Source organism: Odocoileus virginianus, chromosome 27 (genome assembly GCF_023699985.2).
Source record: "Odocoileus virginianus isolate 20LAN1187 ecotype Illinois chromosome 27, Ovbor_1.2, whole genome shotgun sequence".
In the NCBI taxonomy this organism is placed as follows: Eukaryota; Metazoa; Chordata; class Mammalia; order Artiodactyla; family Cervidae; genus Odocoileus; species Odocoileus virginianus.
In genome coordinates, this window is record NC_069700.1 from 27327797 (window position 1) to 27346883 (window position 19087).

Genomic DNA, 19087 nt, shown 5'->3' on the forward strand with positions numbered 1-19087 from the left:
CTCCTGATGCTCCAAGCTGAACCCAGAGCTCTCTGCTCCAGGGTGTCCATGGAGGCGCTTCTTGAGCATGTTCTGAAACTGGCACGGCTTTATCTAATGGGATGAACCTGGCTAAAGAGATTAGCAAGATGTCTTGTGGATCCCACTTTTAATCTGCAGCCTTCAGGCTGTCCCTCTTTGGTTGGGAAGGGAGCTACAGTGACGACGGGGAGGACTGGCCCCTTCATGAACTGTGACTCTGAGGTCCCTGCTCCCACTCGTGGGTTAACAGGGGTCCCGGGCTAGGGGGCACAACATGGGCAGCCCCCAGAGCAGCTCCCTGCAGCTTGGACCATCTGCACCTTTCCCAAGGCCCTGAGTCTTCAGCATCCAGGCTTACTGAGGTCAGGAGTGAGAGCTGTGCTGTGGGAGGCTACCCGGACTGCACCCTGCAAGTATGGCGCTGCTGAAAGTCAAATTTGACCAGAAGAAGCGGGTCAAGTTGGCCCAAGGGCTCTGGCTCATGAACTGGTTCTCCGTGTTGGCTGGTATCATCATCTTTGGTTTAGGGCTGTTCCTAAAGATTGAACTCCGGAAGAGAAGCGATGTGATGAACAATTCTGAGAGCCATTTTGTGCCCAATTCCTTGATCGGGGTGGGGGTGCTATCCTGTGTCTTCAATTCTCTGGCTGGCAAGATCTGTTATGATGCCCTGGACCCTGCCAAGTACGCCAAGTGGAAGCCCTGGCTGAAGCCGTACCTGGCCGTGTGTGTCCTCTTCAACGTGACCCTCTTCCTGGTGGCCCTCTGCTGCTTCCTTCTGCGGGGCTCGCTGGAGAGCACGCTGGCCCACGGGCTCAAGAACGGCATGAAGTTCTACCGGGACACGGACACCCCGGGCCGGTGTTTCATGAAGAAGACCATCGACATGCTGCAGATTGAGTTCAAGTGCTGCGGCAACAACGGCTTTCGGGACTGGTTTGAGATTCAGTGGATCAGCAACCGCTATCTGGATTTTTCCTCCAAAGAAGTCAAAGAGTGAGTGGCCTCCAGTCCTGGGGTCAGAGTGATGGGGGGCACAGAGACCCCAGCCTCTGACTCCCCCTGTTCAGTGCCTTTTCCTCCCCATTGGGTGCTCTGGGTATACAACTTATTACTGGTGTGTGTGTGAGGGTGTACTTGATTGGACATACAGAATTGTCAATATTCTACCATTTTTTACCTATAAAATTAGCAGCATTGTACGGTTCAACCTAATGTTCGGCTAAGATGGGAGGCCAGTGTCAAGTTACAGAAGCAGCCTGAATGCAGATGGCCAGGGGAGACCCAGCCAGGACTGTGTCTGCTTCAGACAGGAGGGATGGGTCACAGATACTGAGACGGTATCTGGCTGCTTGTCTCATTCACTCAAAGTGAATGGATTCAGTCCTACAAGTGTACATTTCTGGACTGTTCCCATGGTTTCCAATTTTTCAACCCTGAGCATCCATTCTCAAAGTGTTTATCCCTGGATATGGTGGAAAAAGCAGAGGATGGGGGCAGTCAGGGGGTCTAAGCTGTTAGCTTTATCTCTATTGTTCATTAGATGGTGACCTTGGACAAGGCCTTTGACACCTTGGGCCCCCTGCTTGACCATCTCTCTCTTAAAATTACTTATTGCTGTGCCGGGTCTTCATTGCTGTGCATGGGCTGTCTCTAGTTGTGGCAAGAGGGGTCTACTGTCTATTCTCTAGTTGAGGTGTGCAGGCTTCTCACTGGGTGGCTTCTGTGTGGAGCACAGGCTCTGGAGTTCACGGGCTTCAGTAGGTGGTGCATGGGCTCGGTGGCCCCGTGGCATATGGAATCTTCCCTGATTAGGGATTGAACCTGTGTCCCCTGCATTAGCAGGAGGGTTCTTAACCACTGGACCACCAGGAAGTCCTATTTGCCCATCTTTTAAATGAAGGTACCAAAATACGCAACCTTGGTGATTACCTCCTAGCTCTGTCTAGAGCCTGGTAAACTATGGTGCTCAATAAATGCCTGCTGGTGTTTACTACTTAAGTAATAATAATGCAACTTGATAAAGTGTTTCTGAAGTGTTCTTGGCTTGTGTAAAAATAAAATCCTGAGGGGGATGTAAGGAAATGTTCAAGAGGAGACTCTCACCCTTTGTGTTGACCCTGGCATACCCCTCTTCCCAGAGACCCACCATTTGAGCCTTGAGTCATTTTCCGGGGAAAGGTTGGCCAGCCCTGAGTCAGCGACTCTCCCCTACCTCTTCTTTCTGTCCAACTCTCCCCATTCCCTGGCTGAGGCTAGGGGTTCAGTTGCTCCCCCAGGTGATTTATCCTTTTGAGTGAGGCTGGTGAGTTAGGGGGCTGTGCACCCGGGACACAGGCACACTGGCTGCGGGATGTGGGTGAAGCCCAGACAACACTGGTGAACCCCAGATGGAAGGGAAGTCAGAATGAAGGTCACTGCTTGGGACTGTATTTTCTCTGTGGGAGGGGATTACTTCTATAAATCCCTCATCAAGGAGGCTTGTAAACCACTCTGCCCTTCCTAGGGGACAGGTCTGCAGAGATGGCACAAAGTGGCATGATTTATATATGTCGCCCCAGAAGGGTGTGAAGCCAGAGGGACAAGCAGAGTTCTAGGGGCTGGGGAGAGTGGGAATTGATGGTAGAACCAGCTTTTGTGATGGGCAGCAAGGGGTTTCTCATCCTCTCTGTCATTTTCCTTGAATGTCTTCTGCAGGGTCAGTCCTTGACAAGACTTACAGGATCTCTCTGTAATCCCCAAATCTCCTTCTGTCCCAGGGTAGAGCAATGTTCCAGGCCGCTCCACTCCCAGTGGTAGGCATATCCAACTGGTCAGGCCAGCATTAAACTTGATCAAAATCACCTCAGTGCCCCATACCAACTTATTGGTGTGAAACTATCCTAACTCCACTGACTTGGGAAAAATTTTCTCTGCTGCACACACACACACACACACATATGGTCACAACATTAAGAGGAATTGAACATCCCTAACTGAGCCTGGTACTTGTGGGCTCAGCCAAGCATGGACAGATGGTTGGTTTTGGGAGATTTCTTACAGAAATCTTTAAGGTCAATGGCTGGCTCCTGAAGGTTCCTGATCATGGAGATCAAGTGGACTAATGCAAGATGTTTTACAAGAGATTACAAGCCTTTGACCCACCCCCGGCCCCTCACCCGAACCTGCCCTGTTGCTATGTTGCTGGGGATTTTGGAAGGAAAAGCATCCTTATTTGGTGGGCACAAAACCTCTCCTGGGGGATTTGTATTATTTTTAGTTGTTGTTATCTCTATTTTGTAGAAATTTGAGCCTCAGAGCGGTTACGGGATGTTCCTAAAATCTCACAGCAGGAAGTAGCAAGATGGGACTGGGGGTGGGGTGGGACAGAGTTTTGGAAAACAAACAAACCAGCTTTATGGACAGTATACTCCATATACCACACAACTCACCCATCTAAAGTGAGCAATTCAATGGTTTTTAGTATATTCACAGAGCTGTGCCGCCAGTACTGAGGCTGATTTTAGAACATGTTCATCACCTTGCAGAGAAACCCTGTACCCTTCAGTGTTCACTCCGACGTCCCCTGCCCCGAAGTCCAAGTATCCACTACTCCACTTTCTGTCTCTATAGGCTTCCCTGTTCTGGCCACTTCATTTTGAATGGAATCATGTGGGATTTGTCCTTTGGGGTCTGGCTTCTTCCGTCAGCACACCATTTTCAGATTTCATCCATGTCGCAGCAGGTGTCAGCGCTTGCTCCTTCTTCCGCTGGGACGCTGTCCTGCTATGGGGAGGGCCAGCTCTTGAGTCTGTTTTTTTCACTTGCCGTTTCCACTCCACCTTGCAGGTGTTAGATGAGTGCTTGTTCCCCGATGACTGAAACCTCTGGAGGGGGCTGGTTTGCCTCAGGTCATCCCTCCTCTTGTCTCTGTCTTGTTCTTTCCTTCCTTCTCCAGAGGCACAGTGGAAGGCGTAGGCAGACATGATACAGGCTCAACAAACACCTGTGGATCATGGTGGGATTCCTATCTTTCTGTGCCTGGATCTCAGATCATCATGAGGCCCTCCAGAAGCCAGGACCCCCTTCCTGAGACTCCCCGCAGGCAGTGGCACCCGAGACAGGACTGTGTTCCATTCTCCTGTGTTTACTTTCTCTCTCCCTCCCCGGCTCAGAGGTCCTGAGCTGGGGAGGGGGCTGTTACAACTGGGGTGGTGGGGGTGGTGGTGTCCTCAGAGGAATCCAGGAATGCCACCTCCCTGAGAGACTCTTGAGTCTTCAGAGCAAGGAATTGGGATATAGATTTGTAGTTCTCAACCAGAACTGCTTTTATTATTATTTTTTGCATTTCAACTTTAATTAGGGAAAATTGCAAGCATTCACAGAAGTAGAGAGATTGTAAGAAATCCCCATGTACCTATCACCTTACTTTGATAAATGTAAACATTCTCCCTTTCTCGTTCCATCAGTACTGCCCTTGCTCCCTCAAAACACACATTTTCCCTGGCCTGAGTATTAAGAAGCAAATCCAGGGCATTGTATCCTCCTCTCTGTAAATACTTTGGGAGGAATTGCTAAGAGATAAAGAGGGTTTGTTTTTTCTGCCTTTTTGTTTTTGTTTAACAGATGCATAATGGTAATCATGTCCACTAACACTACTATCATCTAATACCCTGTCTGTGTTCAGTATTCTCTGATTGTCTCAAGATGTCTTTTACAGTTGGCTTGTTCAAATCAGGATCTAAATCACACTTTGCATTTGGTTGTTAGGAGACCTAACAACCTTTCTTACTCTTTACAGTTACTTTTTTCATGCCATGTGCGTCTTGGAGGATGTCAGCCACTTGTCCTGCAGAATTCCTCACATTCTGGGCTGAGGTCGTTACAACCAAGAGCTGTCATCTAACGTGTTCTGTCTTCTGTGTTCCTGTGTAAACAAGTAGTGGGGCTAAGATGCGGCTGGATCCAGGTTCAGTTTTGGCAAGAACACCCGCTAGGGTGCTGCTGTAGCACCGGGTGGGACATGAGGTCTTCAACCAGTTTATAATAATAATTTTTTTTGTTCACGCCACTGGCACGTGGGGTCTTAGTTCCCCAACCAGGTATGTGCCCTCTGCAGGGGAAGCATGGAGTCTTAACCATTGAGCCACCAGAGAAGTCCCTATAATCATTCCTTTAAGGTTTCTTCCTGTTTTCATGACAAGATGAGCTTCAGGGTCTTGGGGTGAGAGGCAGAGCATGAAGATACTGAGGTCTTGGCACTGTCAGCCTGAGGGAACTGTAAGCCAGGAAGGCCTGGCCTGGGGCCCTCAGTCTGATGGAGAAGCTGGCACTGAGCTCTCGCACTTTACTGTCCTTTCCACAGAACCCACAGGACGGTAAACTCTTCCTAAACAATTAAGAGATATTTCGAAAATTCTGGACCTTAGCTAGGAGATCCCTGAGGCGGGGCTGTGTCTCCCCTCAGACTGGGGCTCCCTGAGGCAGGGCTGTGTCTCCCCTCAGACTGGGGCTCCTTGAGGGCAGGACTGTGTCTCCCCTCAGACTGGGGCTCCCTGAGGGCACAGCTGTGTCTCCCCTCAGACTGGGGCTCCCTGAGGCAGGGCTGTGTCTCCCCTCAGACCGGGGCTCCCTGAGGCAGGGCTGTGTCTCCCCTCAGACTGGGGCTCCTTGAGGGCAGGACTGTCTCCCCTCAGACCGGGGCTCCCTGAGGCAGGGCTGTGTCTCCCCTCAGACCAGGGTTCCCTGAGGCAGGGCTGTGTCTCTCCTCAGACTGGGACCCCCTGAGGGTGGGGCTGTGTCTCCCCTCAGCCTGGGGCTCCCTGAGGCAGGGCTGTGTCTCCCCTCAGACTGGGGCTCCTTGAGGGCAGGACTGTGTCTCCCCTCAGACCGGGGCTCCCTGAGGCAGGGCTGTGTCTCCCCTCAGACTGGGGCTCCTTGAGGGCAGGACTGTGTCTCCCCTCAGACTGGGGCTCCCTGAGGCAGGGCTGTGTCTCTCCTCAGACTGGGACCCCCTGAGGGTGGGGCTGTGTCTCCCCTCAGCCTGGGGCTCCCTGAGGCAGGGCTGTGTCTCCCCTCAGACTGGGGCTCCCTGAGGCAGGGCTGTGTCTCCCCTCAGACCGGGGCTCCCTGAGGCAGGGCTGTCTCTCCCCTCAGACTGGGGCTCCCTGAGGGCAGGGCTGTGTCTCCCCTCAGACTGGGGCTCCCCAAGTACAGGTCTGTTTCTCCCACTGAGATTGGACTCTCTGGTGCTGGTCTAGACCTCTCATCAGATCAGTTCTCCCTGAAAGCAGCGCAGTGTCTCCTCTCAGACTGGAGCTTCCTTGGTAAAGACTGGGTCCCCTCCTCTCCCCCTGCCTTTCAAAGAAATACTAATACTGCACTTGCTGTATACCAGGTTCTCTATGTGTATTAACCCAACTAATCTCCACCACACCACTGTCAGAGACTTTATTGTCATCTCTCAGGTGAGAAAACTGAGGCTCTCAGAGGTCAAGCGATTTGCCAAGGTTCCACAGGTGTCACTCAGCTGGCACACGGGCTGGGAACTGACTCATTATCAGTTTACACTCCTGGATCCCTCCTCTCCCCTCCCCTGCTTGTTTCCATTTGGTGTTCCTTATTGGTTTATTAATTCACCTACTAAATTATATTGTTTTTTCCAGGAAAACTCCAGTGTGATGACTTTCCCAAATTGTATCTTGGCTGTGAGAGAGTGAGCTAGAACAAAGCCTTACCTTAATCAAGACCCCCTACAACCCTTGGTGAGCCCTGAGCAGAGATTTGTAGTCTGGGAAATACTCTGATATAAATAGCCAGCTCACCAACTAAGGAGCTCTCCTCTGCCTGACTTTGTCTTAAGAGGGTGAGTGGAGGCTTAATCTGTGGTTGGAACCAGGGCAAGTGCGAAGTAAACAAGACAGTACTCCTGAGGGAGAGGGAGGGCTAGTTCCAGAGATATGGGACCTCAAGAGGTCCGAGGCTGGGGGAACCCCAATGCCAATCAGGCCAGAGCTGCCTTTCCTTAGGCCCCAATCTGAGGAGACACAGCCCTGCCCCATGGAGGATGAGGCAGGTCTGCAGGCCTTACCCCAGTTGAGGGAAACCTGGAAAGTGCGCAGGAGAGGTGATGGTCGACAAGGAAGGGCTCCTGGGACAGGCAACAGTGGGGAGAACTCACACCTTTCTAGGAAGTTTAGCTAAAAAAGGGCTTCCCTGGTAGCCCAGCTGGTAAAAAATCTGCCTGCAATGCGGGAGACCTGGTTTGATCCCTGAGTCGGGAAGATGCCCTGGAGAAGGGAAAGGCTACCCACTCTAGTATTCCGGCCTGGAGAACTGTATAGTCCATGCGGTCGCAAAGAATTGGCCACGACTGAGCAACTTTCACTTCTCTAGCTAGAAAAAGCCAACAGGCAGAAAGGCTCTGGAGACTCTGAGGAAACTCTGAGGGGAGAGGTGGGAAACTGCCGTGGGCTGGTCTTCCACTTCTTGTGTAGTTTGGGTGAGGGCTTGCCCTGCTCTGGGCCCCATTTCCTCCTTGGTAGAACAATCCGGTGGGCTGCAGGGTCCCCCCAGATGGCCAAGAGTGGGGAGGAGCCAGCATTCTCTCAGAGCCTATGTCCTGGGCATCTGCTGACTGCCTCATCTCACCCTCCCCACAGTCCCTGATCGGCCCACCTCACACAGTCCGCAGCTCACACAGGCAGACTTGGGGCTCAAAGGCCAGCTCTCTGTGCTCTCACCCACTGCGCTCCATGGGGACCCTGGGGCCGGCCCAGGTGGGAGTGGGTTCCAGAGGCTGCCTGCAGGTCAGAAAGAGGGATGAACAGCATCTCCATTTGGGGACTAGGGCTGTGGGGGCAGCTGGCCTCTCAGGACAGGGCTGAGAGCCCCAGGGTGATCTCTGCTCCTGTCCCCCCACTGGGACCACCTCGGCCAGCGGAGCCTGGTGCCTCACGGGGCTGTTCAGACAGCTGCTCCCAGACGCTCGGTGCGGGTGAGCTGCAGCAGCGACCCCTCCTGTCCTTGGACAAATGCCGCCCAGACCCAGCCGAGGGCCAGCAGGGAGCTCTGCCCTTGAGGTCTGGGTCACAGCAGGGGCTCCCCCTCTGCTCCACAGCCGGCAGGGCCATGCCACCCGCTCACGCATGACTGCTCCCCAGCAGAGTAGAGTGGTCTATTCCACCTCACAGCTGCTCCCCGAGAACACACAGGGCTCCTGTGAAAGCTCTTGTTCTGTCACCCGGCCCAGCCCCAGCCCAGGAGTCCACATTTCCTGCACAGTTAATACGTACCAGGCACTCTTCTAAGCCTTTTTACATGGATCCCTTCACACAATCCTCATGTCAAGTCCATTTTACAGATAAGTAAGCTGAGACCCACAAGGGTAAGGAACTGGTCCAGAGGGATGATCTGGAATAAACTAAGGCTGTCCTGCTCTTATCATGGTCCTAGACCACCTGTGCATCCAGGGCCCGCTGTGCTATGGGTCCTGTCCATGAAGCAGAGGCCAGGGACTGCACGGCAGGTGGAAATATGGTCGCCATGACCCAGGTGAGGACTGTTCTGGAACCAGAGGCCACACTGTGCAGTATGGTCTTAACCAAACCAATCAGCAGACAGTTCACCGAAAAGAAACCACAAGCGGATCTTAAAACATATAAAAAAAACCCCCCAAAAGCAAGAAAACATCAAAAGATTCCCAATTTCACTTATAATGAGAAAAAAAAAAAGAAATTTAGAACAACTTTGGAGATATTATTTTTCATCTATCAGGTTTTGGCAAAGATCAAAAACAGGACTTGTGTGGGTGTGGCCACTGGAGATGTCACTGCAGGATCCCCCAGAAGAGAGACAGCAGAGCTCGGGTGCAACCACAGATGGGCCCGATGCAGAGACGCCTCTCCTAGCAGCTGATGCTCTAGATACAGTCCCAGTATGTGAACTGATCCGGTCCATGCTTGTATTAACACAAAACTGGGAGAATCCCCGATGTCCATCAGTAGGGAACTCGATAGTACCCCATGGGCTATCTGCACACTGGGGACACCACGCACCTCATTAAAACCTGGAGAACACTTCCCCCTGACAGATACAAAAGATCTCCAAGGTATTGTTAAGGGAAAAATAATGGTTTAAGGCAGTGTCAATATAATGTGACCATTTGGGTAAAAACAAAACAGGAAGAATTTTTGCAAAATCTGAATTTGCTTGTCCACATGTGAGGCCTCTGTAGAAGGACAGACAGGGCTGGCCACAGTGAGGGCACCTGAAGGCCAAGAGACAAGAATGAGTGGGAGAATTTTTTGAATCGAGGAGTTTTCACTTAGAAGCTAAACAATAACATCTTTTTTTTTTTTTTTTTCTTTTTTTCTGGCTGAGTGGCATGCAGAAACTTAGTTCTCTGACCAGGGACAGAACCCATGCCCCCTGCAGGGGAAGAATGGAGTCTTAACCACTGGACCTCCAGGGAAGTCCCTGAACATCTTTTAATTTTTTAAAAAAATATTTATTTATCCGGCCCTGCCAGGTGTTAGCTGTGACATGTGGGATATCTAGTTCCCTGACCAGGGATTGAACCCAGGCCCACTGCATTGGGAGCACAGTCTTAACCACTGGACCACCAGGGAAACCCTTGAACATCTTTTTTAAGAGTATAATTAGTTACCATTTCAATGAATATTGTTGGAAATAATTTCTATTATGAACAATTACATGCTTCCTATTCTTATGTTGTTAAGTCTGCTGTTACTATGTAATGCCTTGCAATTAAAAAAAAATTAAACTTAAAAAAATCTTTTTATTCAAGATAACGTGCACATAATCAAGTGTGCAAATCTTAAGTGTGCAGCTACATGAATTTTTTTTTTTTTTTTGGCTGCATCATGAGCTTTGTGGAATCACAGTTCCCTGACTAGGGATTGAACCTGTTTTAATCACTGGACCACCAGGGAAGTCTCTGAACATCTTTTAATTTTTTAAAAAATTTGTAAAAACATTTATTTATTTATTTGGCTGTGCCAGGTCTTAGCTGTGGCACTCAGGGTTGTCAACCTCTGTTGTGACACACGGGATCTAGTTCCTTGACCAGGGATTGAATCCAGGCCCACTGCATTGGTAGTACAGTCTTAACCACTGGACCATCAGGGAAGTTCTTGAGCATCTTTTTAAGAGTATAATTAATTACCATTTCAATGGACATTGGAAATAATTTCTATTATGAACTACATGTTCCCTATTATTATGTCATACAAGTCTGCTGTTATTATGTAATAATGCCTTGCAATTAAAAAAAATTAACTTAAAAAACCCCATTTTTTTTACTCAAAATAATGTGCACATAAGTGTGCAAATCTTAAGTGTGCAGCTACATAATTTTTTTTTTTAAATTTTTGTCTGCATCATGAAGCTTGTAGAATAACGGTTTCTTGACTAGGGATTGAATCTGTGCCCCCTGCAGTGAAAGTGTAGTTTTAATCATGGGATCACCAGGGAAGTCCCTGCCCCTTTTGAATTTTGAACCCACCATGAATGCATGGTGTGCTCTAACCAAATATAAATAAATAGAGAAATGTGAAAGTTGTGCAAGCTGCATCCTTCAGGTGAATAAGTGGGGAAGGGTAGGGCAGAGCTCAGTGTGGATACAGAGCAAGCCATGGGCAAAGACTCATTCCTTGCCCCTGCTGCAAAGGCCCAGGGCCAGAGCAGACCTTCTGGAAACATCTGCTGGACAGAACTGATCTGGCCAGAGAGGGCGTCGGTTGTCCCCAGAGCTGTAAGGAGGAGATGAGGTTAGAGAAGGGGCTGGGAGCTAATGTCACGAATTAGCTGGGCACGAATGCCAGGTAGAGCCTGGTCTCACACTTACTACCTTTCCTGCGGCTCTCATCCTACCAGCCTGGCACGGCTCCAAGAAATCAATGCATGCCAAGCCCTGGCAGCACATAGAGTTGTTGGGTGATTTTTTTGCATAACTCTTTATTTTGGACTTTATAAAAACCGATGTGGTGCTCCATAGACTGGGGTCAAATGTTGTCTACAGGGCAACATCCATGTTCTGACATACATGATAGCTTCCAGGAGTACAGTGCTTGTGTTGATCTTGTGTTCAGTTGGGTTAAAACAACCGGCAATAAAAGAATGAACACATTCTTCATGTATGTGATTCGCTCTTGTCTAAATGCCCCCTCCTGTGACTTCCTTCCTATCTACACTGACAGTTATCCCAAGATCTTGAAGAAACACTGAACCTCTAATAGGCTACCCTCTGGCAGTGCGAGTGAACAGCACTCTGGATCTCAGTCTTACCAAAGGTTGCTCACAGCCTTCCAGGGTGTTTCAGGATCAGCAGGTCCCTAGAATCCTTGAAATGTCTTGTAAGATTTTGTCAAATCTCCATTGCTATACAATGGCTAGAATACATATGTTCCTTACTTACTTGCTTCTTGGTTTATCATCTCTCTCAACCCTCTAAACATAAGCTCCAGGAAGCTGGGGCCTTGGCTTTCTGGGCCACTCCTCCATCTTCAGCAGCTGGAATAGCAGCTGAAGATGGAATAGCAGCTGGCTGGCACGTAGCTGACAAACAGCAAACTATTTCTCAAGAAGAATGAGTGATATATGGAATTTAGAAAGATGGTAATGATAACCCTATATGCAAAACAGAAAAAGAGACTCAGATGTATAGAACAGACTTGTGGACTCTGGGAGAAGGCAAGGGTGGGATGTTTCAAGAGAACAGTATTGAAACATGTATATTATCTAGGGTGAAACAGATCACCAGCCCAGGTTGGGTGCATGAGACAAGTGCTCGGGCCTGGTGCACTGGGAAGACCCAGAGGGATCGGGTGTAGAGGGAGGTGGGAGGGGGGACCGGGATGGGGAATACATGTAAATCCATGGCTAATTCATTTCAATGTATGACAAAAACTACTGTAATGAAAAAAAAAAAAAAAGAAGAATGAGTGAATGAACAGCCCAGATTTTCAGAGATGAGGGATGGGAGAAACTGGCACCTGCTGAGAAGTGGAGGCTGGTCTCAATCCATCTATCTGTTCCTTCTGCAGTCGCATCAAGAGCAACGTGGATGGGCGGTACCTGGTGGACGGCGTCCCCTTCAGCTGCTGCAACCCCAACTCACCGCGGCCCTGCATCCAGTACCAGCTCACCAACAACTCTGCGCACTACAGCTATGACCACCAGACGGAAGAGCTCAACCTGTGGCTGCGTGGCTGCAGGGCCGCCCTGCTGAGCTACTACAGCAACCTCATGAACACCATAGGCGCCGCGACACTCCTTGTCTGGCTCTTTGAGGTAGGCCCTGGTCAACGAGGGGGCAAGACGAGAGGGACTCACCTGCCCCACTGGGACTCATGGGGTGGAGCTGGGCCCGGGGCTCCCTCCTGGGCATGCAGGCAGGCCCAGGCTTGAACACTGGCACTTCCACTTTTTGTTTCTATCCTACCACTTAAAGAAGAGTTGAAATTCATAGCACATGAAATTAATCTTTTTAAAGTGAACAAGTTGGAGGCATTTGGTACATTCACAGTGTTGTGCGACTACCACCTCTATCTTGTTCCAAAATACTCCCATCACCCCCTCAAAAAAACTCATATTCATTATGCAGTCAGACCCCTCCAGGCCTCCCACTAAGCCCCTGAACCACCCATTTTTGTTCTGTCCTTGTGGCTTTATCTATTCTGGACATTTCATATAAATAGACTCATGTAATATATGACCTTTTATGTCTCACTTCTTTTACTTTGAATGTTTTTGAGGTTCATCCTGTGTCTCCACTTTTTGCACCTGAGGTCTCAGAAACTTATTGAACCTCTCTGTTACAGGGGGCTGACAGCACTTAGCTCTGCGGCTACTGGGAGGCAACAGGAGTTACAGGCACATTGATTTGTGCTTCTCTTGAAATTCTGGTAGCAGTTTACCTGGTATTCTGATTATCTCTAGGTTCATTTTCCATCATCTGTTAGGTTTAATTCCTCTCTGTAGCTGCAGGGCTTGGGATGTAGCAAGCCCTCATTCATTCATTGAAGAAATAAGCTCAAACACCTATGAGTGCTGGGTGCTGTCCTGGGTGCTGAACAAGAGCCCAAGGAGGGGTAAACTGAGGTAGTATAGAGGGTGACTCATGGGCTCCTGCTTTGAGCTGATGGCAGGAGACCCAGCCTACGAAAGTTAAATTTACAAAACCAGAAATATTAGGTGAGGAAACTGCCCATCAAAGAAGATTCACTGCAAGTTTCCTTTAAGTAAGTCTATCTTTAGTGCTATGGAAATTCACAGGTAGGTGTGCTCTCATCTGATACACACCACTTCTAACTCACCATATCACACCAGAGGGATTGAAGTGCCTGTTGATGGGGGATGAGATGGGGAAGGAGACCTTCTTCTTACACTGAAGTAAAGGCAAACATATTCATGGAGATTTATTGGTCCCTGGCTCCTTGAGGCAGAGTCTTAGGAATGAGTCTTAGGAATGAGTGGGTACAATGAGGAGAAAAGGTTAGAAGGTAGGATGAGGATAGAAGGTTAGAAGATTGCATCCCTTGAAAAGCCATTAAAAGAAGACTGAAAGTAGTTATTGGGAAAACTGAGTTCCATGGCTGCCTCTCTGCTTACCCACTTTTCCAGAAATCTAGTGACTGCTTAAGAAGAGGAACAGTTCACTGGGAACAGGGAGTTTGCATGCCCCTGACTTTTGCTTGAGGCTTTTAGTGGGCAGACTCTGTGATGCACACAAGGGTGGCTGAGCTGATAAGATTCTGCCCTCAGTCTTGCCCTCCTGGGTTTCACAATCCAGTGAGGATATGACACCTCAATACTACTACTAGCGCAAAATTCATACTGTGGCAGGAAGCCTTCTTGAGGAAAGAAGGAAAGAATCAGAATGGGCACATGGATACCAGGAGGACTTACTGGAGGAGGGATTTTTTCCACTGTAAAAATATCTTATTAAACTTTCAGTCAACAATAATTATAACAAAACCCTAAAACTACTAGTTACTAATATCATACACTACCATAATTATTAAATACTCCCAGAGCATTCATTCACAGATGTCTACTGAGGCCCTACCACCATGGGGTGCCCTTCTAGGGCTGGGTCAGCAGGTGAACAAGATGTATCAAGGCCACTCCTGCCCTCGGGGGGGTCAATGTACTCTGTTAGTGGGTCTAGGCCTCTCACGGAGTTTGCTATACCATCAAAGGAAGAGGGCAAGCAAAGCAGGAATTTGTGTAGAAGCAAGTGGCCAACACAATACAGGGTTAGAAAAGTAGAAAGAATACTTACCATGCTGCCTAACAACCAACTACAGCTGACACTCCTATTCATCCTTGCTTTGCATGAGGTGCCACGCTCCACACACAATGAAGTGTCACAGCATGCCCATGGAACAGGCGGTACTTCATCTGAAAATCTGCAAACCAGACAAGTAAACTGAGGCTTCCTGGTCACATGGCTGGCTAGGTGCCAGGGCTGAGGCTTGAATCCAGGCATTCTGGCACCAGAGTCTGTAGCAGTGACTGCCAGTGAACAAATCCAAACCAATCACCCACTCATCCCCATACTAATCAGAAATAACAGAAGTAGAGGGAAACCATCTATCACCTTGTTTGCAGGAAAAAAGATGACTTTTTATTCTGTCCAGCAAGTAGTTGCTGAGCACCCAATATGTACCAAGCAATGTGCTAGGAATGAGGTGGGGGTGGGCATGGAGAAGGAGCCCAGGATTAATGCCCCCAGGACAGGGGAGACCTAAGGGGAGGGGCACCCCTAATACTCTAGGCAGAGAAAACGGCACATGGTAAAACTGGCAAGGAGAAAGGCCGGGTGGGCGGATCCAAAGCAACTTGGAGTGACCGGGAAGGGAGGAGAAGAGGGCCAGAGGTGAGGCGGGGGCAGCGGGAGGCGTTTCGAGCACTCAGGCACGGCTGGGGCAGGCCCTCATCAGCTCAGACCCAGCAGAGCCTTGTCTGCAGGGCCCCCGTGGCTGCTAGGTCACCCCTGCCCCGGCCACTTCCCCGCTCCTGTAAGTCTCCTCTCCCCACACCAGGCGACCATCACCGTTGGGCTGCGCTACCTGCACACGGCACTGGAAGGCATGGCCAACCCCGAGGACCCCGAGTGCGAGAGTGAGGGCTGGCTTCTGGAGAAGAGCTTGCCGGAGACCTGGAAGGCCTTTCTGGAGAGCGTGAAGAAGCTGGGCCAGGGTAACCAGGTGGAAGCCGAGGGCGAGGACGCAGGCCAGGCCCCGGCGGCAGGCTGACGGCCCTTCGGCCCCCTCCCCTCTCAACACTGAGAAGTAGTGGACTCCAGGAACCTCGGATACCCCCGATCCCATCAGACTCTCCCAAAGAGGGCGGCCGTCTCACAGAGCCTCTTCTGGATGGTGGGATTTAATATTCAGGGCCCCTAAAAACCTCAGTTGAATGAATGTCTCAAACTGTGAGTGCATGAGTCCTGCTCAGCCCCACTGCCCTAGGACGCACCCCCACGGTGGACTCATGGAGGGCCTCTCAGCAGATGAGTCTTCAGTCACAGGAATTCAGTTCCACCCGGAGGCTACTGGCCACACCTGAGGGCTGCTCTCCTTTCACAAGTTGGCCATTCTGGTGAGCTTCAAGTTGCTTCATTCTATATCCCAAGGGTCACTTTAAGTCCAGGAATTTGAAAAATGTACTGGACATGCTGTCAGGTTTTTCAAATGCAAAGACTGGGAGGTCAGCCATTTTATGTAATTATAGACGGTGAGGGACAGTTATATTTTTTTGAGTAATGGTCTCTCCAAAGCACTGAGGGCTCCAAAGAGGAATTCTCGATCACAAGGCAAGAGAATTTAACGAGAGGGGATTATATCCCCCTGCAAAAACACAGCTTTTGTGTCACCTTCACAAGCCCTCAGCACTTAGCCAGAAGTGAGCCACAGGCTGAGGGAGTGGCGCTGCTGGCAGGTTCCAGAGAATGTGCCGGCTGACCTCCTTGGGCTTGTCCATGGAAGCGCTGGGTCTGTGGCAAAGGAGCAACAGTGAGGCAAGAGCCCACCGTTTGGAGACCCGGCCTCACCTCCGGTGGGCCCAGGGAGGCCCAAAAGGTGCTGTGACAGCCCCAGACAACACGAGCTCTCCACAATGGAGGGTGGAGTCCTCGGCAAGCTCTGTCCTGCTTCTTCCCCCAAATATCCATCCTGTAAAGGGTACTTCCCAAACAACTCTGCGTTAAAGATTCTTTGCGATTTCTCCTCCTCCCACGCTAGTAACTGTGAAAGTTTTCACTTCCCTCCGGAAAAAGAGAGAAAAGCAGCTTTCAGGGGAAGGAGGGAATGATTTCATTGCTGTCCTGAGTCTTCAGTGTGGAGATAGTAAGACTTCCGGCGCTGCCTGGGCTATGTGCTGGGGCTCGAACTCTCCCAGATCAGATCAAAGATGTTTGAATAGCCTGTTAGACTTTGGTGCCAGGTTGAATTCAATTCAATTCTGTGTGTGGAGACCAAGGAACAATCCATGTGGACAACACTGAGGGAGTTAAGCCCTGGGATGAGGGTCCCGGAGCTCTCCCCTCCCAGGGGTGCTGAGAACCATCAAGAAAATGCCACTCTAGGCCCACGCACTTGACGATGCTGTTGACAGCTGTACAATAGACATTAAAAATTATATTATACAAAAATTACCTTTGTTAAATGCTTGTCTTACATGTACGTGTCTAGCACAGGATCCCTGATTCTTGCTGATACTTGCTAACAAAACCAAATGAATCCTGACACTGAACGGAGGCACTGCTCATGATCAGGGAGCTGTCTCAACAGCCTGGGTGTCACCTCACCTCTGATCTGCAAGAACAGGGACCATCAGGTTATCCAGAAAATCTCAACATTTCCTAGTATTTGGACCAGAACTGAATTTAGTATTTTAGTATGTGGAATCTCAATTTAGTGATTTAAGCAAAAATTCCAAATCTTTTCTCTTCTTCCCCTGGTCAGAATTTGAGTGCTGTTGAGAGGATCGAGGGTGAAGAGACTACAATAAATATCAGTTGATTCAGAGCAGATTGTGTGGGGAGCCCGGAGCTGGTGTACTGGATTAAGAACATGCAGATGACAATCTGCTGGATGAGGAGGCATGAGCCACAATGCAGGAAGCTCCCTCAGCATCCCACCTCCCACTTCGGGGAAAAGAAACCACTGGAGGCGGTTTCAATGCGCTCATACAAAGGGAGTAAATTCACAGTCTGTGACTTACAGGTCCCAGAATAGAAAGGGGTGGGGTGGGGTTGGGGCTGTGAACTGAGCCAGTGGAAGGGCAGTCCTTCATCCCAGGTCATGAGAGCAGGAGACAGAGAACAGGGCAGTGAGCACCAATTACGTAAAGAGGTGGTTGGGCTAAGCTCCATCTTGAGTGTTTATTTTAAAAGGACCCTCGGGAAAAGCAGACTAGGAATACTGGGGGAGGGAAACCTAAGCTCGGGTTTGTCTGAATGTCCTGAGCTGGGCTGTCACACGGTAAAATGCTTAGGCAGCAACTCCCAATAGCTGCTTTCTCATCACACAGACTGCATCTCTGACTGACGTGGGCTGCATCCTCAGTCTTCTCAGGTCGCTCCCAGAGGAAACTGCCCATCTTGCTTGGTCCTCTACAAGTGCCCAGCAAGACTGGGATCAGGCTTTTCTTTGTGTCTAACCTCACTCTTTCTTTGGGCCAGTGTGTAAGTTCATTTCTCCCAAGGGACTCGGCTTTTCAAGTCTTGCCAGCCTAACCCTGGGGAAAGGTGAGAGGTAAAGACAGCGTCTTAGGATTTCCGTTTTTAAAACAACTACTCCACAGTGAAGGAGCAGTAACAGCTACTTGTTCTGAACATTTAATAGGTGTCCTAGTATCTGTGGCCTCAGCTCAAGACCACACAGCCTCCTGCAGCATTTTCAAGCCCAGGACTGAGCCACCAGTCAATAAACCCTGAGTAACCTCAATTCAGGTTAATGAGATTAGGCACTTGCTCCTCACACTCCCCGCCTCTTCTCTCCTTCTCCAGGCACCTGTAATGCTAGGCCAGCAGGTCTGCAGCTTAGTCAGGGGCAGGCGTGGAGTGGTGCAGGACAATCAGGGCCTCTGACCTGCTACCAGATCCAAAGGCAGTGCAGCCAGCCAGGAGCACTGTGTGTGAAGGGCTAAGAATGTGTGGGAATAACATGCAAGTTCAGGGGGAGGATGCCCTCCTGGTCTTAAGAGGACATGAGATTGGCTGGAAGAGAGGAAATATTAGACCTTGATTCCTGAGGGCGTTGTATCTTGTCCTCTAAATCAGAGGATGCGTGTAAGTGGCAAAGTGAAGGGGAAGGTCATGTGAGCCTGGTATAAAGAAGATTAAGACATACAACAACTCTTGAGTTCTTCACCTGAGGGAAATGGAAACAGGTGGTCCACACAAAAACCCGAACAGCACTGTCTGTCGTGGCTGTGTTCCTTATCATGAAAAATCGCCCAAATATCTTTTACCTGATGACCGTGTAAACATCTGCACAATGCAACTCGACTCAGCAATAAGAAGGAACACAGATGGCTCTCAAATGCATCAGTCTTCTTAGAGGGAAGCCAGACTCAAAACGCTACATGTGATATATTTATATAACACTCTGGAAGAGGCAAGACAAAGGGACAGAAAAAATTACTGGTTGTTTGGGGTCACGATTGGGGAAGGTGCCCAAAAAGGGGCACATGAGAACTTCTTGGGGTGATACAATGGAACCAAACCAAGTGTGGTTTGTTAAAAAAGCACCTGTATGCATTTGTTAACATGTATAAAATCATCCACTAGAAAGGGTGAATTTCACTATTTGGAAAATAAACTTCAATAAGCCAGACTTAGACAGAAGTAGGGACAAAAGAAGGGAGCATGTCAGAGGGACTTAATGAGTCCTGGAACTTATGATGTAAGGATCAGGGAAGGGAGTAAGCTGGGAGCAGCATTAATGACCAGGAGACAGAGAAAGCACAATGGAAACTATTTGATGCTTTCCTTTTAAGAGGATTTTCAAGAGCACCTCGTTGTAGGCAATGAATCCCTTGCAAATGCAGGATGCAG

The 19087-nt window shown here is 49.5% G+C and overlaps 1 protein-coding gene across 1 annotated transcript; it reads left to right on the forward strand.

Moving 5' to 3' along the window:
• The first annotated feature begins 212 nt into the window (after window positions 1-212).
• On the forward strand, window positions 213-16648 carry PRPH2 (peripherin 2). Its single transcript, XM_020912602.2, has 3 exons — window positions 213-1017; window positions 12066-12312; window positions 15069-16648. Exons 1-3 carry the CDS (start codon window positions 437-439, stop codon window positions 15279-15281), a joined length of 1041 nt encoding a protein of 346 aa, XP_020768261.1. The 5' UTR covers window positions 213-436; the 3' UTR covers window positions 15282-16648.
• Window positions 16649-19087: the final 2439 nt, after the last annotated feature.